At 38.4% G+C, this 24,153-nt stretch overlaps 1 protein-coding gene across 1 annotated transcript in view; it reads right to left on the bottom strand.

Moving 5' to 3' along the window:
- Positions 1-1,179: 1,179 nt before the first annotated feature.
- Positions 1,180-24,153, bottom strand: part of trabd2a (TraB domain containing 2A) — a 49,651-nt gene continuing 26,677 nt past the window's right edge. Inside the window, exons 5-7 of the mRNA XM_026297881.1 lie at positions 8,244-8,334; positions 5,221-5,487; positions 1,180-1,998 (exon numbers count right to left, since the gene is read on the bottom strand). Coding sequence (XP_026153666.1) covers positions 1,800-1,998; positions 5,221-5,487; positions 8,244-8,334 — 557 coding nt within the window. The 3' untranslated portion in view covers positions 1,180-1,799. The remainder of the gene's footprint in view (positions 1,999-5,220; positions 5,488-8,243; positions 8,335-24,153) is intronic.

The following is a 24,153-nucleotide window of genomic DNA, read 5'->3' on the forward strand; positions in this document are numbered from 1 at the left end:
CTTAATGCTGCACAATGCTGTCCACTGTGACACAGTATTATGTACATTAAATTCCCCCAGCGTGTTGACTATGAGAATTATGATTATGTTATTTGCAAATACATGTAGTCTAAGCTAAAAAAAAAAAATCATGGATGAACAAAAATGTACACCTTTATGTTTACTTACACATACCTTTGCTTAGGCTAAACTACACTGGATGGACTCACTGACTTGATTGGCATCTTAATAAGTATGGGTATATTAAATTCATGTTAAATTTAAGAGTATCGCCCCACTTAAACACATGGTTTCAAGATAATACAGCCAAACCCAAGCTAGTGGTGCATGCTCCTAATTTCAGTGAAATTATAAACCAGTTCACACACATTAAGACTGAGCTTTAGGGGCCTCTGCAGTTGAGGGGCCTCTGCAGGACAGTTTGCCTGGTTGGTAACTCGACCTTGAAGAGCAAGACTCTGATTTATTTTGCAGCCAAGCATGAGGTTTAAAATCTGATTTCAATCTAGATAAATATTTTATTGTTGTCATGGTAACACTATTACAATAAGTGAAATGTGGCCTAAACCACTACGCTGTACGTGGTCTATTTATTTGTACAGACAGCGTTATGTATTTAAAACTGGCTTACTTACATTTCCATTTAAAATTATACTTAAACTTTGACATAACACACGTGGCCATTGTGGTGACAGAAATATATATATATATATATATATATATATATATATATATATATATATATATATATGTATAAAAAAAACCATGGGAAACATTTGATATGGCCTACAGCAAAATTATAGTAGTGAAATAAATTAAACAAATGGCCTCTATGTAAAATAGCATACACACATAAACATGAATCATTTCTGCAAACGCACAGCAAAGCGAGTGACAACTCACAAAATACACAAAATACATCCATATATCCCTTTCAGTGAAACACATGACATGGGCTATGGTGGTTAGTTTCTGATGTCTTTTCAAAAATATACTGCATATCTATTTATATATTTATATAGACAACGACAAAACTTTAGATAATTCCCATTGTATAATTCTAAAATATCTATAATATTTAGAAACATTATTTACAATTTTCCCCCTTTTTGTGACATTCTTCGAAAATGGAAGAATAAATTAAGTTCCAAAGAGGAACCAGGGGGGTTTAAGAGCTGATAGACTTTTGTTTGTGTCACAAATACACGCACGCACGCACGCACGCACACACACACACACACACACACACACACACACACACACACACACACACACACAAAGACAGAGGACATATGGTTCCAGTTGTACTTATTGAAGGCATTTGAGATTCAGCAATGTCCCACTCACTGAAGAGTCAGAGATCCTATATTCTCAGAGGCACTGAGTGTTATATGATGAGTGTCTTCCGTAACACTGTAATCCGTATAGGAACCGACATGTTGTGTAATGTCTGTGAGATGTCTGATAATACTTCCTGTTTGTGAGCTTTCACTTCTCTCTCATGCTGCATTTTATGTACTGGCTCCTGCTGGGGATGTAAAATAATTGAAACCTCATGAAACTTTCCAAGGTTACGTGAACTTAAAGGCTCATCAAAGCCTTGATTTGTAAGAGACATGTAGGACTGACGTGATCTACCCTTCAGCCCCAACAACATAAGCTTTGTCTAAACCTAACATCCATGGACTGCACCAGTACCTGACAGCTAGAGTTGATTTCACGTCCTTTTCTCCATGCTTTTCTGTGAACAGTCTCTGAGAATCACCACACTTACACATGAGAGTCCGAACAGTGCTCCCCTACAGGACCGCAGTCCACATCTGCAGGATCAGTGTAAGTAATGTGCAGAGGAAGGCGAGTGCAGAAGATGAGGATGTGGGTGATGCTGAAGGTATGTGGCGGTAGTTGTAGTGGCTGTGGAATCTGTCGGGTGGCTGCACTGTGATGTAACCATTGATGATACGAACCGGTGGGGAAGGGGGCGACTGGACCATTGTGCTGTGGAGAGTAGAGAAAAACAGATTCGATTAGATTAAAAGAAAATCATTCACAAGTATTAGCACTTTAATATTAAGGATTGGTTTCATAGTAAAAAACATAATTTTTCTTATTGCAGTGTGTTCCCTAAAGACCTCTGTTCACCTGTGTTTCCACCCCACTATCGATCAAATACGATCAACCAGCACCCACTCTGTCCCGATTAACTTCCTAACTTTAAATTTGACTGCTGAAAGAAAGTTTTCAAGGACTTTAAACAATGTTTTCCAGACTTCACCTAACTTTACTTAACTTCTTTGAACATGGAGCAGGGTCTCTGCACTGTGAAGCCACTATACTGCTCCTTTTGGGTTTAAAGAGAAAATCTTGTTGTTCTCAGCACAGGAACAGGACTACATCCTTATTTTGTCCACAAGTGCCAGAAAAAAATGTAGACTGCAAGACGCAAACAATGGAAATATTGATGATAAACCCTATAAAGAAACATTTCTCAACAAAGGAGTCTACTGCTAAAGCACTCACCAATCAGATGATTTTACTAACAGAAAACTATACCAACTCCCTGCCTATATAGTTTTTTTTTCTCTTTACAATACATTTTCTGTCTGCCCATTTTTAGGTGTCTCCATTTCTCCCTTTATCTTTCTTCTTCTAAACAAATCAGTTGAGTCATTTCAACTTTCCTGATTGATGCCTGTTTTGAGTCTGTGGTGGTTTCGACTGGAAAGAGGCCAGACAACAGCTCCTGGGGTCAGGACTGCCAGATACTATTGGGACTGCATTTAAACAGCTATTTGAGTAGTACTGAATGCAAGATAGTATTTCCATTTTGCAGTATTACAGTAGATTGTGTTTTATTGTGGGATATTTTACCAAATCAAAATGAGACTATATCCAAAAAGGGGAACAAGTTCATGTCCCAGCCCTAAATTTCCATCATTACTCCTCATTATGACTTTGTCTGTCTGCAGACAAATGAGTGTACGCTTGGAGGCATCACTGAGTTTGAATATTCAATTTCTCCTAAGCTAAAGTAGCTGGAAATGTTTGGAGAGTTAAATGCCAGTCAAAACACAATTGCCAAAATGCCCAAGAGTATATAGATGAGAAAACCACTATGTAACACAGACATGCCGGTGACAAAGTTAAAAAAATGACCAAAGTGGGTATTCAGAGAAGTTATTTTGCAGAAGCCGGCTTATTTAGGTCTGGAGAGACGTCCGGAAACCAGGTGTGACACATCGCTCTGCGGCCATGCATCAAACACAATGGAGAACTGTGGCACCATCACGCCTTCTGTTTTATTAGTGCGCCTCTCCTTTTCTAACTTGGCAACCTTTTCAGACATTAAAATATACAAGTATGCGCGCCATGTGACCTTTGTAATTCATATACGCAAACAGTCTGTTTCCTTTCTGTTTAAAATACAGACTTGCTCAGAAAGAGAAAAACATTTCCGCAGACATAATCTACACAAAGGTTCACAACCCACCACTGTTCCTGTGAAGAACAGAACCTACATGGCTGAGTATTTGTTTCTGCCAGTAATTTCAAATATTGCATATTTTACATAAAAAGACACATATTGTTCATTACATGCTTAGGGTTACCCGCAGTTACTTCCAATCACTTTTGTTCCCAGTCTGTTTATATAAGACTGCAGTTGTTTATTAGCATGCAATAACATCTACAATAGCAGATTTTTATTTTTTTCTAATTTCTCTTGTTTATTTCTCGAGTGGTCTGTCCCGTCTGCAGGACTCAGCTCCCACAGCATCAGTGACCACAATCCAACCACTGTGCTCCAATGATTTAACATGGTCTTATGCAACCCTTCCAAGATACTGGACATGATTGGGCTTATATTTGTAAAGTCAGAGTCAACAACCTCTATGTTCCACACAAATTAAGCAAATAGATAGTGTCTGCCAGATTTGACAAACTCATGCAAATGTGCTAATTCAGATCAAAGACAAAAAAAGGGAAGCAAAAATGATGATTTAGTTGATGATGATGATGATGATGATGATGATGATGATGTAGCTAAATATCCTTTTCTGACAGTATGGCTTGTCGGGTATAGAAAAAATGTTAAAATGATTCGAACCCAGGGTAAAGTTATACATTTCTCTACTTCCTTAATGTGAGCTGCTTCAGGTGATTTTGCCCACAGAGTTCTTTAGAGTTAAGATAATTACTATAACTTTGCAGCTGATTAATTTGCCCTTATATTAATTCCCCTCAAGACACAATGAGATAATTAGGTTTGAATTTAATTGGGCCAAATTGTTTTAGCTGTAAAATACACATTTACAGTTATTAGTCAGTGAGGGGTTGGCTGGATGGCTTAGTGGTTTGCTCTGGATCCTCCTTGGGGCCTTTTACTGTGAAGTTTGCATCTCCTCCTCCTGTGGGCCTCCCTCGGGTGCCCTGGTTTCCTCCCACAGACTAAAGATGTATGAGATGGGTAAATTAGAACCTGTAAAAACCACGCGCTTGTGGATATGTGTGTTGGCTCTTTGGTAGATTAACCCTCTCACCAATGCATGACAGTCTCCACCTCTGAATATGATAAGTGGGTGTAGAGAATGACTGAATGGATGGAGGGTCAAATGAGGCATTTTGTTTCCTGCCTACATGCACTATCATATCCATAAAAACATGACATTTTGCTGTTACACCTAACTGAGAGACGTTTCAACACGGCAGACCACACCTTGCGCAGAAGACTCCTTTTGTGTGAAAGGTGAGCTTGTGTTGTTGGCCGGTTAGTCCCTGCCTGGAGCTACTGTGAGACCAAAACCAGATACTTAGTAAAAATTCCCAGGCTGCTATTTTCACATCCAAGACACTTATACCAGCTAAGAACTAGTTTGGACTCATACAACACTGCAGGGTGTGTGTGCATGTGTGCTGAGGTGTGTGCAGTTTGCTTGAGGAGTTTGGTGATGTGATATATTGCGGTGGCTGTTTGAGCCTATGGCACTACACCAGTTTTATTCTATAGATAAGACTGAATGACACATTTTTAATTTTGCATCTCTTTTCTTACATCGTCTGTGTCTTTCTTCTCTAAACTCCTTTCTTTCCTTTTTTCCTCACCTCTGGCCTTTCGTCTCACCTCTTCTACTTCCCTGCTTGCTCCCTCATTGTGGAAAAAGACACAGACAAGTCATTGATGTGAATACCCTAATGTTTCCATCCCTCTTTCTGTCTCCTTACCGCTCCTCAATGCGAACCCAGAGGTCATTAAAATGTCGGTGCCGCTGCTTCTTCTGCTTGTTCCTCCTCTTTTTCTTCAGCATTTTCCTCTCCGCTTTGTCCAGCAACTCCAGGCTATCTGAGGGCAGAAGCATGTGGGGCAGCAGGTCCTCCTCCAGGGGATGCCCCTGATCCTCCTCTTTGTTGGGGAGCTCATGGAGGAAAGGCTCTAGGAGCAGGGATTCATCATGGTGGTCCTCCAACCCTATGGATGATGATGATGATCTCCTGGATGATACACATCACAGGAGACACTTTTCAAAGAAAGAACTAAGAGAAGCTTTTTGTCACGGAAAAATGGCATTTACACTTGACACTTTAATGACTCTTAATATCAGCATATCTGTGATAAAAACCTCTTTTTCCCCCACACAGTCTTATCTGTAATCTTGGAGTAAAATGAGACTGGGGGCTAGATATTCCACAACCAAAATGATGAGTATAAGAGCAAAAAGAAACACATTTTCTTTGAACTAAGTGAAGCACTAGAGGGTTTTATATTAGCCTGTGAATATTAGATCCAGAACAAATGGATTAATAGCAGAGAAATGGATTACACTGTAGGAGCAGTTTCTATGGATGTTTTGAATAAGTTTTTTGTTCTGCTGCGACTCTTTTTTATCCTTTAACCAATCCAAACTGACTGCAGTCCTCCTCAAAGGACAGAGAGACAAATGTTTCAGAAATACTTTTGCAAGTCTACAGTTGGAGAGTATGTGGACTCACTTTTCCATGGATTATTCCTTTAATTTTATTTGGGGAATGTGGATGTGCTACTTAAAAAAAAAAGTGGCAGTTCCACCAAGAAAAGGGCAGGTGCAATCTCAGCTAGATAAAAAAAAATGAGAAAAGGAAATCAAGAGGACAGGACAGGAAAGGGGGATTTTCTATGGAGGAACACAATGCCGTGGATGTTCCAAGGAGTTTAATAGAGAACATATCCAAAATTTTCTGGAAAAATAAATTAAGGGACTGGAGTGGGGACATCTGAGGAGCTGCTGGCCATCTCTAATGATATCACAGTCACCGTATATATGCAAAAACTCACTTATACCCTTTCATACCAAACACATCAACCTAGAATAAAGTCATACTTCTCAGAAACAACAAATACCCTGCACTTACACCTCCACAAAACAGATGTATTAAATGTAATTTATACAAGGTCCAGTATTATACTACCATTTCACACCCAGGTGCAGGGTGAATCCTAAATTCCAGGGATTAACCCAAGGTAGCAGTCAGGTATGATTGGGCCATATACGAGTTCATTTTAGGCTTATAATCCCGCATCAAACACTGGGTAGGTGTGTGCAAGCAGATTCGCTCACACAGAGCACAAGAACAAAGATCTGCACTGAGATAGCCACCCGCACCATGTGCCATGGTAGACTGCACTACATGCTTCACAACAGGAGGTATGAGCCCCGCTTAGGCTGGCTTTTTCAACAACACTTCATTGGTGGTCGGTGGGGATTTTGTCAGATTTATCTCCGACACAATCTATTTAGTGGAAACAACAGAAGAGGTGAAAACCCCAAAGAATGAGAGGCAATGAATGCTTTTTTTTTTTCTTTTCACTTTACAAGCCAAACATGAGATCCATATTGGTAAATGTTGTACCCTCAAGTCATGTACAGTATCAGTGCATTCATTTTACAAGAGGAAAATAATGCTTGCTATCTCAAATAAACAGTTCAAAAAATTAAATTAATAATCTTCCGCACACAAACATACTGGTTTTCCCCTCACCAGGCATGAGCAAACTTCACTATGAGGTGATGAAACCAATACACACATTTAGGGATGTTTGGAGTGAGCGAGCTTTCAAAAAAAGGACAATCACTCAACGGATAACTACTGAGTGCAGTTTCTGATTATCTGCAGACAACACATTTCTCAGAAAGGCTGAAGCAAAACTTAAACATCTGTTTTGGCTCAGCAAGCGAACACAGACCAACTATAGAGCTGCACTTACTTGGAAAATGATTTCCCATTAGAAATCGAGTCAGTGAAAAAGTGGAGATACATGCGGGATATATTCCTGCCTGGGCCGTGAGGCAGTGGTTGCACTGTAAAACGTAGCCAGGAACATTAAACCTTGAACCTATTTATGTGATGAAATATGAGCCTTCAGTTTTCACAGACTCATGTTTTCAGAAGAAATTGCAATGTGCAACAACTTTGGCAAAATATAACTTTTTCCTCATTGTTCTCTATACATCACCTCTTTATTTCTGTTTTTCATTAGTCCCCTCCACCCTCTTGTGACTCTGATATTCCTTCTACTTTTTAAGGAGAATCATTATCTGAAACCTACATAGCCCCAAACCCGTCTCTCGCGCATCAGTTGCTCGCTGGATCAGAAAAGGTCCTGATCAAATAACTGCTTTTTACCTTTCTCTTTGTTTTATGCACTTTGCCTAAGAGCTAAATGTCTGTCATAAGTTGTTTTAAGCTTGACTTAGAGGTTTTGAATAGTTGGGTTTAAAACTTTAGGTTGAAGCAAAGTTTGGGGTTTATACCTAGATCAGCAATTTCCTTCCATTAGTACAACTAAAGTGTTTTGTGGCAGGTTTATCAAACATGACTATGCCATTTGAAGTATTTTAAAGGATTTATGGCAGTTTCATTTTATATTAGTCAACAAAGAATTTTAGCACAGTGCTTTTCTGTAGCTCTGGAGGAAGCTATTGGAAATGTTCATTTAGCATTTGCTAAATGAATTGAATTAAAAAAAACAGAAAATTGAAATAATAATAGTTGACATAATAATACTGGTAATAATAAAACTATACTTTTGATTTCAAGGTACATTGCAATCATTATGTATATTGAAGGAGTAGGTACATTTCACAGTAAATCAATAAACAGATCACACACACACACGCACACACACATGCACACACACAGAAAAATATTCCACTCTATTATGTGTGACATTAGATCATGTGTGTTTAAAGACATTTTAGCCATAAACGTACCTGTTTATGGGCTGCCCAGCAGGGGTGTGCTCCACCTCATATCCCTGGCGACGGAGAACATCAATGACTGTATTGTTGCCAAGAAAGTGACCTGGAACCGAAAAAAGGAGAAATGATGACTTTCACTTCTGAACCCTAATGAAGAGTTATACTGCAAACATATGAAAACGGCACATACACCTCTAGCTGCACTGTTTCATACATTCATAAATAAATACAGTCGTTAGAAAATCCTTTGGAAATGTTCTATAAGACTAAGTATGAATTTAATATTGAAGTAAAAATGAGATGACAGGACCCAAATGCAAAGCTACATCTCCGTCTGTGACAGCTTTTCTAAAAGCCTCTTCATTTCTTCTTCTATTTTCATCTCTCTATTTTCGCTTTTCCTTATCTCTAACCTCCCCTCTTGTGCCTTGTCCTCTCCTTTTCCATCTGACCCTTTCAGCTAGGTGAAGTGGGGGCATTGAGGCTTCAGGTTGCCATGTCAAGAGGTCTCCATTCTTCCCCTCACTTTGACAAAGGGGAGCAGGGGCCCATTGTTTGGGCCTCCTCAGCCATGGCACCACAGAGCTGTGTAAACAATGAGACCTGGCACTTTAATCTGGCCCCGAGCCATGGACAGAAAGAGGCTGGCCTAAATGCATGGTCGCCATGATGAACTCCATCTTCAGAATTAGTGAGTGCTGACTAAAACGATGTCCTAGTATGTAACAGCCATGAAAATGCACTGACATGTTACAACTAAAAAGTGCAGTGTAAATATCTGAAACAGCAAAGAAATGTCTTCTTTGCCCCCAGAAGATTAAAACTTAGGGGACCATTAAAAAAAAAAAACTTCATCTGTGATTGTATCATTTATTTGGGTTATTTGGCTTGTTAAAATAAAAAAGCATCAACTCTTGATTTGATTTGAATGCTTCCCTGTGTTACGGCACGACTGTCTAATTTGGGTTCTGTGACCCCTTTTGAGAGAATGACCAATAGCTACTATGCAAAAGAGACGTGCATTTGATTTTATTTCAAGAAGTAATCACTATAAATACTGGTGGTCAGCTAAATGAATAGCCGGCAGCCCTTAAATTCTCCACGAGAGCTGAAAGCCCGAGTGAGACAGCGAGACAGCGACAGTTTTCCAGCCTGCCCACATTTAGAAACAACTCAGCGTGATTTATGTGAGTTTACGTCAGGGGATTAAGGTGGGACAAATGGAGCTGTTCAGCACAATGTAGGGCCTCTGAAGGGTGGGTGGACTTCAAAGCAACATACACGCATGCACTCTGACATGCACACACACACGCACACACACACACACGCACAGCCATGTTTCCCTTACTTCAGGGGACATTATACTAACTTACACTCATTTCCTAGAGATTTGCCCTAACTTTAACCATAGCCACTACTTACCTAATCCTAAAGCTTACTCTAACATTAACCTGAAAAACAGGTTGTTGCTAAAAAATTTAATAATTTCACTGTATATCCAGATTTATGTCTACACAAAACCAGCCCCCACACACATATACACACAGTATATTTATACAAACTGGACAAAGACATCAATTCAATCATGTTCCAGAAGGTTTTAGTGAGTTTTGAGGGGCCAAAAGATGAAAAAAAGATTTTGAATATCTTGTGGCAAACCACAAAAGACATCACCAAAAAATAGAGTAAAATAAGAAGCGACATTTGGGAGCTGTTTTGTGTACACTGAATAAAGAGTTCCAAGCTCCAAATCTCATTTTCTGACATTAAGCTATAATATAAGTACACAAAGTTTACTTGTGTCTTTGGAAAATGTTCTAGAGAATCATAGATGAAAGATAGCGCTGAAATATGATACATCTGTGCGATTTCACACACTTTTTTGAAGGTATCCATTTCGTGGGAAATTTTTTTGATTAAATTTGCTCCTTTAAAAAAAAAAAAAAAAAAAAAAAGTGTTTAAAGTGTGTACCAGAAGTTTCATTCAAAAACAAAAGAGGTCAATCCTATAGCCCACCACTGAGCCAAAGCGTACAAAGAGACAGAGACAATTACTGTAAGATTTAGAAGGTCAGCATTTCCCTGAAATCAGGCCATGTGTATAAAGTAGCCTTTAGTTTAAGCTTAAGGCTTCAATGTGCTGGGTGATTGGTGACACCTGCCTCTCTCCCTCTGCTAATAAGCAGTAAAAAGAATAAAGACTGACAGACCGCATTACATAAAGGGAGATGAGGTGTCCTGATCATCGCTAACGTAGCTCAAACCCACAATACACCTTGTACTCTAAACACAGTTTGTTCATTTCAAGTGATTCAACATGTGTATAACAATGTCTAACATGTGGTATCAGTGTCATCTCTGGGGTCAAAGAGGACATTATTAGAGCAGTGACTCATTAAAGAGCCAAACTACTTCCACATTTCCTTTCCCGCTTTAATTTTTCCATATTTTCTTCAGAACAAAGCATATCATAATTATAAAACGCTGATGTTGTGGAGCTAACACATGAACATTACAGCATTCTTCCACACTGAAGTCTGGTTCTGCCACACTGGTTGCACAGATGTTTTCATTGCATGGCTTTATTAAACATGTTGACTCACAGAATCACAGTCAGTTTTTCTTGTTAGTGGTTGTCTCACGGCAAATCAAAAGAAAAACATTTCTCTGTAGCCTGTTCTAAACGACTGCAAATGTTTATTCTAAAACTTTTTTTTTTTATTATTATTATTTTTGAACATAGGAGTTCTGAGAATAATTTCACCCATCTCCACTTTATGGCTTCAATAAATGAAATCTATTTTTTTAATCTAGAGGTTAATTCATCTTAAAGGCCTAAAATGTGTCACTTAAGTGTTGCTTTAGTTTCTCTGCATAAGAAAAAGTCACATTCATTTAGGCTCCTAGAGTAACAGTGTGGAGCCCCTGTCAGGAGCCCGATCCACAGTTTAAGAAGCACATTTCTGGATTGACATCTCTGACATATATTTCCACAGATTATTTATTTAGGCCAATTTCATACGTTTTAAAGTAATGAAATAGGCCAAAAATATGTAAACCAAAGCACAGTGTGGTCACTGTATGTATTTAGCAGCACGCAAAGAGGGGAGATGGTAGAGATAAAGACCAGCGACAGACTTGAAAGCTCTCATTCACAATTAATTCCCCAACTCCAGTGACATGAGAGCACTGGGTTAGAGGGCTGCAGATTAGCTAATGTCATGTCTATAAAAAAGTATTTCTATGTCTACTGAACATGTCTGTGGCGTGTCAGCTTTTATAACAGTGTCCAACGGCCAAAAAAAACAACAAAAACTATGGTAGAAAATCTTCTTTTTGTTAAATCTTCATGAAAACATAAATTTATTATTAGTTCTTAAATTACCAAGCACAGACATTGTTATGGCAATGAAATATGACATTTTGCAGGTATTGCACATTCAAGTTTTCCTTGTTATGCTGACAAAACCATAATCTGGTTGAAAATGCATCTGCTAATAGAACACTGTTATAAATAAATAAGATTTATTTTTTATAAATCTTTTTTCATAGTAAAATCACTTCATATACTTTCTGCCACTCATTCTTACTGTGTAAGTGCCTTGCCCAAACTTACAGCAATATGGCAAACATCAGTTTTCATATTATTGTTTAAACTGGACAATTTAAGTATTAACTGGGGAGGGAGGGAAAAGCGTGACTTCCTAAAACAGATTTATGTTGGTTTTACACAAAACCTTTCCGCACACCTGCACTAAGACAAAGGTACACGCTGGTATTCGTCCACAATCAGCAGCTCAAATTAAAACAGAACATATGGTAAGCTTTAAATGGCATTCCTCTTCCATACGCATCAATATTTACATTACAACTTGTAACCAGGGCCCAAGCAGCAGTTCTCATAACATTACAGCATGTTGGATAAACAAATGCTACAGCCAGCACTGAGACCATTCCACCCCATATAGGCCTTTCTAGCTGTTTATGTACACGTTCCCTGCCGTAGTCAGCTGGCCCCAGTGACCAATAATCACCACCGCTGAGCACTGACTGAAGTCTTTTATTTAGGAAGATGGCAAAGAGGTGTCATAGTGTGTCATGTTTTAAACCTTACTTCCTGTAAGTAGATTTTAGTGCCAATGACATAAAGCCCACACTTTTGGCTTGATCATGTCATCCTTTTTTTTCATATTCATGAGTAGATAATTAAATCCAATGGTTTAAATACCATCTATTGCACATAAGAGAGAGTTAAGCTATTAGAGCTATAGTCAAAACTAAATAATAGACTGAACTTTAGGATTTGACATTTCTAGGACATCAGAGGTACTAACCAGCCAAAGATTTTACTGGAAAAATCACTGTTTTGGTTCATTGAGCTGCTAAAAGGCAAAACCTCAGTGTCTTCAACTGTCAAAGGGATGCAGCCATCCATAAAAGTGACATGTCAAAGTCAAATAAGAAGAAAATGATTGGTTATCCTCTAGCATAAAGATCACACAGTCTTCTTCAATGCCAAGTGTCTGGAAATCCAGGCTCTGCTTAGATTGCACTTCTTCAAATCCCTGGTTAAATCACATGGCTTTATGTCTTTGAAGGACAGACAGTTCCTCTGTTTATCAGATTTAAACCTCATCTATTATCAGTCGGGTGCAATTTGTTAGAATACAAATGCAACAGTCTTGAAAAAGAAACAATCTGATTGAATGCTGTCCATCTAGATGAGAACAATTATATATGTGGTGTATCAGTCTTTACTTTTTAAAAAATGTGTGGCAAGATAAATTCATATTTACATAGTGGAAAGATGAACAGACTGTACTTTATTTTATGGTTATTTTCATTAACTTTAAAAGGCTAGACTAGACTATGTCTCTACAGCCATGTGACTTGGTGACGCTTTGAGTCAGCATGCTAACATATTCACAATCATGCTGTTAAGCATGTGTGATATTTATATTTGTTTGCCGTGTTATTTGAGCTTGTTAGACTGATAACACTGGCTATTTAGCAATAAACCTTTCTATGCATTGGACAAATTACAACTTTGACAAGATGATGACGCTAGACAGAGACGTAAAGGATCACCAGTTATGACAATATGAGGGAAACTAATATCTGAGTCAAATTTCATGGAAATTTATCCAGCAGCTGTCGAGACATTTTATTTTAAAACCACAGATGTCAATTTCACGGCCCTAGTGGAAAAGTCAAGGGATCACCAAAGCCATTAGGATTCTAATGGACAGCTATCAGCTGTACCAAAGTTTGTGGTAATCCATATAAAGTGGTGGACCAACCAGCAGACACTGAACTCCTGCTACTGTGGCTAAAAACGTTAGAGCGCTACAAGCTGGGAACAGAGAGACACTGAGTGTAAAAGAACTCTTAACCACAATTCAATTGCGAGAAAGCAGCAGTAAATGTTATTTTCAAGTAAAACATTCATAATTCGTGTGATGTTGCCAACTTTTGGAGTTGGGACCTGAGAGTGTCATGATGTTAATATAATATTTATCCTTGCAGGCACCAAGATTCTTTACCGCTGGACGGAGCGTGGAAAGAAATCTTTCAAAATTTAACGCTGTTGCCTGGAATCAATTTAGTATGATGATACATTCAACTGTATGTTGTCATTTTGTTCCCAAGTCCCTGCAGGATTGGGATACTCTTAAAATAATAGCATAGAGGGAGAAAGTTCACTATCCAACGCCAAGATGTGTTCGGTTAAATTAGTCTGCACATAAACCCACAACTTCAGCTTAGGTTGCAAGTTAAGAAAAAAGATTCTAATACGTACATCATATTCAATTTCAGCTTCAATCTGTTGCATCTCCCAATTCTGCCTCATTCACTTTAAAATTAAAAACTGATTGCGATTGAATATCGTAATCATCATATATGTATAAGGATATAAAACCAAAATAGATTAACGTAGAACCAGAGCGATCCAGATTAAAGGTGGAACATCTGACTGAGCCACATTAAACCTCCTCATTTTGTTTTAGTGTTTCTACTGCTCACTTATTGATAACCTGCTATACCAGCCTGGCTTCTGAAGATGAGGTAATCATTTCCTTCAAAACTATGACAAATTTAGTTAATTTTTTAAAAATCTATATCTGAAGCAACACAATATTCCAGAAAATGCAAAAAGATTCAATAAATACATCTTATATCACGTTTTGTGGCAGTTTTCCATGTTTGCTGAGACTTTTCTATCTATTTGAAATAGATAAGAACTTCATTGCTGCTGTGTTTGAAAATTTGTGATCCAGTATAAATGTATGTGGTTTTTTTTTTGTCCTTTCTATAATGAAACCTTTAAAGAAAAGAAACGTTAAGATATGACCATTAATTGTTTTTTTTTTTAAATCTGTGCTTAATAATAGGGAGTGATGTGATTTCAAATGATCTAAAATGCAATTTCCCACACCCTTTACTGTAAAACCTACCCACTGCACAAAGCTCTAAAATAATGGTTATGGCTATTGGCACTTCTTGAAACACACGGTCAATAGTGGATCTACACTTGACGAGACTTAAATTCCCCCTGGATATGGTTTTGAACGCACGATACCGGTGATAGGAAAAAGCTGTGATGAAAAAAAAAAAAAAAAAAAAAAAAAACAGCTGTGCTATGGTTGTGTGGAATTGAAAGACGCAAAAAAACAAGCCAAAGGCACAAATACACCTCTGAGCCATGAAATAAGCCTTTCTAAAGTCAGGCCAAAGAATGCTAACATCCCAAGCAAAAACCATAACATTTCTTTCTATTTTTCTCTCTCAAAGTTCAAAAACAGGCTGAATTCAAGAGGTTGCTCCTTTACTGTAAAACTGATACCAATCATCATTTCATAAACAGGCGCAGGCTGTTGAGGGAGACAGACAGAGAGTAAAGAAAAGAGAAGAGAGACAAGCAGATGGATGCAAAAACACCAGAGAGAAAACAAGTCAATTCAAAATAGATTGGAGCAGAGACAAAAGAGGAGGTTGAGCGCTTATATCAATTCCTGCATATTAACATAGAAAGAAAAACAGGAATACAGACAAAGGGCAAAGGGATGCACAACAACACAGGGATGTTAAGTTGTCAGATGCCGGACTGATAGCTGAGGATAACATCCTGTGAGGCCTTCAGTTTAGGACTAAAACAGCTCTGTATTGAGACTCCATAAACTGTATCTTGACATAGTGCCCATGTAAAGTCTGCTATACAACACAGATGTGGAGCCAGGGCTGCTTGAAGTGGCATGTCAGTATGGTATTCCAGCCACTTTTATTTCTGAATGTCTTTATTCAAAGTAAGTCCAGGAAAACTGACTCAAGGAAACTCAAATTCTCTGATGATATTTATGTACAAGGTGAGCAAGAGGCGAATGCCGAAATCTCTAGAATAAATAAATAAGTACAAAATTTCACACACAAAAAAAAACTAGTTCTTAGTTTAGAAGAACTGAACAGTAACTTTCCTCCACTTCCACCTTATTTGTGAGTTTCACCTATCAGGACACCTTGCTGTTCATCATAGCTCATTTATTATCTTAATGTATTTCAAAAGGTTTTAGGACCAATGTCACTTCCCAGGTAAGATGTTTATAAATGATGTTCTCTTAAAAAGCATCTTATGGAAATTTATTACAGATAATATTTGGAGGAATGTGGCAGGAATGATTGGAGCGAAGGTCTGCTTAGCTTCCAAAGCAACCGTGATGACTACAATTGCATGTAAAATGCATAATTTGCTGCAGTTTTATGTGCACTTGTGAAAATTAAAAAGATGGATCATTAAACATGCCTACATTTTGATTAGTCTGTCTTGCCCCAAGCCTTTTTTTTAAAAAAAAAAAAATATGAATCATGTTTCACTGTTTATCATTAGTGTTAAAACTGTCTGCAAGAGGTTTCCTGAGATCGTGCTGAGCAGCTCCAGCTTTGAATTTATGCTTAGAATAAATGAGAAACAGAGCACATAAGAGGCCTGTGGTGTGAGGTTGTTTTTTAAATAAACCCTCACTCAGAATTTGTGGTGGCACACAGCACTTTGGAGCTGTGTTAGGGATTACATCTGTCAGGCTGCAATAGTCTCTACACCCTCTCTTAGCGCGCTCCTCACTTTTGCTCTCTCTGCCAAAAAATTATGGCACTTGAACACAAACCAGCTTATTCGCTGTGGCCGTATGAAAGAGCGATCAAAGATAAAAAAACTCTGTAAAAGTGAGCATTTCTGAAAAAGTAAACCAGAGCACTGCCAGCTCTGAATGTCCCCGCCACCGAATGTCTCACGTTACTTACAAATACACTCTCAGGAAATATTCTGACTATAAAAGCAAGTGAAAGGAGAGTTTCTAGGTAGTTTTTTTTAAAGGTATAAAGATACCTGGCTACCTGATCTCCAGTGGGCTGAAAACAGTAAACCAAAACATACCAAACAAAACCTAGTATTTTTTTGATGTGTAATTTTCCTCATCTATATCTGCATTGATACGTTCCTTAATATTTCAGACTCGATGCGTAAAACACACATAGCCCTTCAGGCCTCACACCCTGCTGCGATTGTCTGTTCACCTTTCAAATGTGTCAGTTCAGAAAAAGTATACAGGGCAGTCAGGTGCCTGCTCATTTTTTAAAAATACATTCCACGTCATTTTTCTTAGATGTTTCCTCACAGATCTTCCATCTAAAACATGTGGCTCAGAAATGCAATTTTGTGCCTATTTAGTTTGAGTAATCTGCAAGAGATCTTGTAGATGTCCAATGTGGTCTGGGTATCATCTGTGTTTTAGGTCTAGATTATAACTAGGAGCAGATCCACAGGATAGTGGCCTGTAACTTCTCACAGACTTTGTTTTTGGCTGGTTTATCTCATGTTATCTTTCCCTACATCACCGTCAAAGCCGCCGTCATTTTTCTTGCACTATGTGATGGTATCACACTAGTTCTGTCTCTGTCAATCAGCTCGGACTGTTTCAGCCCAAATCATTCATTCCACGATCCGTTACCAACTACTTAACCAGTCTGTTTCAGAAAGAACCTGGGGCTTAGTTTTCTGGAAAGTCGTGCTTCCCTGCAAATATTTCTGCATCATGTCGAAACACTGCCAACTTTTACATCTGCACCAACTACACCATCTGAAACAGCCTCAACAAAAACAGATCATGTTTTTCTGATTACAATCTCTCATTTGCTCCAGACCTTTAGTGACACAAAACAGAAGTTACAAAACCTACTACAGTCATTTTAGCATGACTTAATTAAAACCGAGCCTCTTTTTGTTAACTCCAAAGGATTTTTCCTGTTATTGCTGCAGCAGCAGGAGGAAAATGGGATTACAGTTTCAGAAAGCTTTCTTTTTCTTTCATTTGCTTATCTACAGAAATAATCAGAAGTGTTTTACACTACAGATAAAGACTGATTGACAGATTGTTACAAATAAGAAATTAATTTCAGGATTTGTATAAGCATAATCATAACTATAAATAAGAACATCATGATAAAGATCATTTTATCATAAAAAAAATCATGTTTTGTCTGCTGGAGCTATTTTTTTTAATGAAATGCAAAATCATTAAACGTTCATGACACACAAAGAATCTCTAAGACAGTTTAGAAAATATTCCTGTGTAAAGGGACATGTTTTAAAACTGAGAAAGGGAGGTGCAGTTCCAAAGCATGTCCATATCTGTTCACACACAAACCCAGAACTACTCCCCAACTCGAAAGAGATAATTCTTCAACTGCTTAACCATAAACCATACCAAATACAGCCTATCACAAGAAATAGTTAAATATAATAAAGCTAATGTGAGTTTAATATCTCAAACTAGTCCTCTGCTATTCTGCTTGACTGCTGGATTCACACAGTGAACCTGAAAAACCCCTGAACAACAAAGAGTTCAATAACAACAAACCAGTGAGTGAGTGAGTGTGTGAGAGAGAGAGAGAGAGAGAGAGAGGAGGAGGAGAGTGGAAGCTGCAAATCATGTTTTCCTCTGTCTCTTCATATCTTAATCCCTCTGGGCAGTGCATTGCTCTCCTTTACGTTTTAGTGCAAAAATGAAAAGGGACAGCTCCTTCATAACAATTCCCACTCAGAATCATCAACTGATGCACTGCTGCTCGCTACCGAAGGTTATAATTTCCCTGTCCCTTTTCCCTTTCATATAAGAATAACGTATTTTTGTTCTAACTGAAGGGTTGGCCTCTGGGCAGACACATAAAGACCCCATTCCAGGTGCATAAGGAAATACTACAGTTTGAATGGGGTCAGGGGTGAGGAGTTCATCTCTTTCAATAAATCACAAGAAGTTGTTGTCACAAGCGTTCAGTGCTATGTTTGAGAAAGGAGTGTGGGCTATATGAAATATGTCTTTCAAGTGCAGAGACCGAGGCCCCTGACCCGATGGGTGCAACAAAACCTAGGTGCTGCTTTTCACTCAGCAGCTTAACAACCAGCTAGCTATCCAGAGTGGCTGACAGGTTTATCCCCTCATTTAAGGTACCAGATGAAACATTACAGATGCTCCACACATCTTAAATAATTTTCATGTTCATCCAGCCTGTGTTTAAGATTCAACTACGATTATAGACACTTCAGATGAGGAAAAAGATCAAGTAGAAGCCGCACACAAACAGATTGGCGGTAGGAAAGTCAGTTTGTCATATTATATAAACAAGTGTTAGACAATGTCCATCTGTGGCAACATATTTTAAATCAGACTAAAAGATGGAGACAGAGAAATGCAATCAACCTCTTCTGCTACTGTCAGCAGGACACAGGCAGTTGTGAAGCAGTGACAGCAAACTTTGGATTTATTGTTATTGTTTATTGTTTGCATATATTTGATGGATTTCGGACTGACTGTTAATCTGAATGACGATTTGATGCCAAACTTATATGGACTCTGTGTGTAGATATGGTGACCTGTCCAGGGTGTACCCCTGCCTTCCACCCGAAAGAGAGCTGGGATAGGCTCCAGCAGATCCCCGAGACCTTGGTTAAAGGAATAAGCGGGTATAGAAGATGGATGGATGGATGGATGGATGGTGTGTATGTGTATACATATGAATATATACATATATATGTATAATGGTGTCTTTCAAACCTAAATCTGGAACTTAATCCAGTGCTGGCAGACAGTTCGGCCCTGCCTGCTGCTTCCTTACCAAGTGTGTGGTAGGTCTGGTCTGGATTTTAATGGTGCTGTATGACATGTGTGTACTCATGTCAGCAACTGCTCCAAACAGTTGTAAACTGGCTGTTTATGAGGGTGAGGTGCTGTGAAAAGGCACCATATTTTTGACTTTCACACCATCTGGGTATGAAAATAAGTGAAAGAGTGCAGAAACCGCAGTGATGTAGTGCACGGTGTGAAAACACAGTTTGGACAGGGTGTGTGTGCGTGTGTATGTGTAATGTCTGGGGATTTAAGACAGAAACTGAATAGGAATATCCAGTCAATAAGCTGTAAAACTGAGCTTAAAATATTACATAGACAGGGGTAGTTAAGGTGGAATTTATCTCCAAAAGGCATTACAAAAACAGCATGTAAATTCTCTTAAGACTAGTTGCCAAATAAGGTTAAAACAATCTTTTTCATGCTGGCTGACTGTATCAAAAACTGTAGGTTTTGCATTACTTAGTTCCAACTCTTTACTGAAGCAATATAATGTTTACACTGAGGGAAATATTCAAGCCAAAGACTCCATGTTTTTCATGGCTGCACCATTCATTGCAATGTAAAGGTTCTAGATGTCCTGAGAAACCATTTTTAGCCACATTTCCAAATGCTTCGGTGTGGGATATTTGGCATCTTGAGACCTAGAGGGCTTGAAAAGAATTCTAAATAAAGCACTGCACGTTTGGAGAAACTTTAATATTAAGGTACAGTATGTTGTGATAAACTACTTAGTAACTTTTGCAGTCTACCCTAATCACAGAAAAAAATCCCCATTATTGTATCTGACTTACTGTTATCTGGTACAGTTTAAAACACACTAGATATAGATGCTTTTGCTTCTTTGTGCATTTGTCTTGTATATTCATACATCATTTGCAAATAAGACAAAAAAACACTTTGTTAGTGACTCTGCAATACAGAGCAGTTAGAAAATAAAACACTATGTAAGATATTTCTGATTTATTACTATAAATCAGACTGATAGTACATGCTGCTGACTAAGTTCAGTGTTTAAGTGACAATATCCCAGCTCCGGTACCACACACTGACAAGTCAAGGTGCTGTGTGAGTTATGAGTTCATGCCAACTTCTGTCAGGAGCCGCAGCTGACAAGGCCAAGCCATCCAACCCACCACACTAAAGAGTTTGGTATTCACTTTACCGTGGCCCTACCAACCTAAATAGCAAAAGATCCAATGGCAAACCTTAATTGTCTGTGAAAAGAGTCAAACATTTCAAAGTACAGTAACCGTTAGAGCCTGTCAACCACACTGGCAATTACACAACCACAAATATTTAAATTTGTGGTTATGGAGCAGACTTTGAGGGGAATCATGATGTACTAAGCAGCTTGGGGCTGAGACTGAAACATGGATGCATTCGAGTTCGGTCTGGGGGAAAAAAAAGAACATGTAAAACCCAGCAGAAACATAGGCCTCAGCCTTAAACAATATGTAAACACGCCATTTTATTAAAGTCAAGAGTGCCAGGATATGGCAGAGATTATGAAGGGAACATGGGCTCAGATTGTATATATGGATTGGGTTACTGTACCTATGGAGTGGAGCAATAAGTGCTTCCATATGCCTGTCTGAGCATGTGGTGCTTTTTCAATATCATCATTTACGTTGAATGATGGCTGTGGTATTTCAGACAAACAGATGGGAGGAAAGGACAAATTTCTAGGAGGTATTTACTTACAGTACAGTAAAGTATAGCAAGGACTGACAATATCCTAATAGCCAAGTGGGGCAAGACAGGGAAGAGATTAGTTAGAGCAAAAAAAAAAAAAAAAAAAAAAAAAGACAATACTTTTGGATTTCTACCTTTGTATTTAAAGCTAGACTTATTTATGTTAGGTCCTATCTAAGTTATCTTTCTAAAAAGATGGCAGGCCTCCTGATATTCAAATGCTTCCTGACAGGGAAGCAAATTATGTCCATCAAAAATCCATCTCCAGCCAGTTTAGTGTTTTCAGGTGCCAAATGCCAATAAAGGTTGAAGCAATTGTTCTGTTACTATAGTGACCCTTTTGTTTTTCATATTTCATAAATCACCTCATAACCTCTTAAAATATCAAACTACTGGGTGGTCATTGTAAGCAGGGCTTATGATCTCTCCTTCTCTTATTTACATCTGGATCCTCTCTGTACAGCAGACACAGCAAAATGAAAGTGTGCATGGTCAGGGAGGGGGTCATAAGAGCGAGCAAAAGTGCGGAGGGAATGGTGTTTGACCATTGCCTTCCCAAACACTACCAGACTGCTGAGAAAGCACTTCGCCAGTAGTGAGAGTAAAATTGGTCACTGGGCCCATTTTGCTGAATCTGGACACAACCAAAGTCTAACATAACATAATTAAAATTAGATTTAAAAAAAAAAATTCTTAAACAGCATTTAAAATACAAACTGGATCTTGTAATGTGCTCTTCCTACCCCAGTGTGTTTACTGATCTGTCATCAGCAGTACGTTTTGTGGTAAACAAAAATGAACCCTGATAGATGCCAATGAAGATTATCAGTTATCCTGGCCAAACAATATCTAGAAAAACTAAATGAAACTGGGTTGGTTGTTTTTAATTTTTTATAACTTTTTATGTACTTCAACAAAAAAAATAAAGGTGTAAAAATAACAATAAGAATCTTCATTACATCTGTTTAAATAAGGATGTTCAAGACTTAGTCCACAGTGCAGACACCATAGAAAACAAGAGAGATGGGGTGCACAGGCTTATTTGCGTGTGTATCTGTGTGTGTGTGTGTGTATGTGTACGTATGCTTAAAGCACATGAGAAATCATTTAGGGTTAGAAAACGCTAACTCTGGTTTGGCAGTGTGTGACTGTCGACCATTAATGCTTTCTCCATAAACAATTTCCAAAACCTCAATTAGAAAAAAAAAAAAAAAGAAATAACAAAATATTTTTTCCCATACACACAAATAGCAATAAAAAAGCATTTATCCAGTTACTGTTTCTCATGACCATGGTCAGCATAAGTGTGGAGTGTGGCTTCTTTCAGTTATGATTTTCTTATCACAGTAATACATTATTAGCCAACAAATACCTACTGCAGCAGCAAAGGAAATCAAAGTACATTTCATTTATAAATGCTTAATCACTTTAAATGAATAAAGATTGGAGTATTTATGATAATAAAAGTTGTAATGTACTTTTTCAGATGATTACAAACAAACATGTCTGAGGCTCCCATAAACACTAAATCACCAGGACATACTTTTATGCTTAACTCTTGACATTTTAAAGTTTCCTTTGGCAAAGCACAATCGGCATCCATCCAGGCAGGACACATGAAAACTGCTTTGTTAACGTATTGCGGCAATAAAGCTTATGGAAAGCAAAAATTGAAAACCTTTAATAATTTTCCTCATAGGTCTGTCAGGAATCTGCAGGCCAACTCCTGCAGCCTAATGGGATCATTACCCGGGAAGAGAAATATGCTAAATATGTGGTCACGCTTTCAAAAAACACAACACAGACAATTATTCCTCTGACCCCCATTCAGTTTGAAGTTGAGTCTGGATGATTTTAAAGAGCTCACTACCTGGAGCTTGGAGCATTACAATTTAAGGGTGTACGAAAAAGTTATTTCCCAGTTTCTACTCACTTCAGTATGTCACATTGACATTTCAGCAAATTAGCTAGAAGACACGCAAACACAAAATGCAGGATAGACAATAACTGCATGGGTAATCCGTCAAGACATCCATTTGTACGGCTCTAAAAAGACATTAGTTGGTCACCGATAAGGCTGGTCTCACAGCTGATTCGACAGGGAAGCTGGGTACACTGACATAATGGGCTCCATTGTTGTGTGTATGTGTGAGTCTGACCCCTCCAGGGATAATTAAGGACACATTTTGCCCAGGTCTGTGCAGAGTATGGCTTGGGGGCTGGGGCATGTGTGCGTATGAATGTGTGTCATCTGTGCGTGTTACTGCACATGCAGCCTAATGTGGCCTATCCCATTCCTTGTACATGCCGACCCAACCTGCCCTCAGCATGTCTGCGACTAGCGCTTCTGGGCTGATTGGCCATATCACTTTCACTCACCAGCTCAAACACACACACAGACACACATAAATACACACAGAGGCACACACCTTTTTATACCAAGCTCTTGTAAAGCCACCTCCTCAGGGACACATCGTGAAATGTAGTCCTTGTTAGGGTTTGAGTGTACGTGTATATGTGTGTATGTGTATATGTGTGTATGTGTGTGTGTGTGTGTGTGTGTGTGTGTGTGTGTGTGTCTGCTTTTCCTCAGCTGTTTCCTGCCAGCTCGGAGACCAACAGACTGTGAAGGCCTCTCTCTCTCTCTCTACTCAGAGCTCACTGCTTCTAGATGTCCAAAGAAAACTTTAGACGAAGTTGTTTCTGACGATGTCATCATAAGGAAAATTCGACTGTGAAACTAAATGCAGTAAATTTTGATCCTCTCTCCTTCATATATATCCCATAATTAACTAAATCAAATCTTGTGGGAACAGATTCTTTCCAGAGTGTTATCTGCCCTTCACTGTGAGAAAACACAAACTTTGTCAAAACTTTTCACGGTTTCAAAGATGAACTGCATATGGTCGCAATAACTAATACTACTTTTTCAATGACATACTTTACCTGCAGTCATTTACTTTTACAGCTCTTCAGTACTGCAGCTTATCTGCAATTTATTGCACTGTGTATTTGAACACACAAGCACGGTGTTAGGTTTTTATATTTGT

The sequence above is a fragment of the Mastacembelus armatus genome, chromosome 12 (genome assembly GCF_900324485.2).
Source record: "Mastacembelus armatus chromosome 12, fMasArm1.2, whole genome shotgun sequence".
Lineage (NCBI taxonomy): Eukaryota > Metazoa > Chordata > Actinopteri > Synbranchiformes > Mastacembelidae > Mastacembelus > Mastacembelus armatus.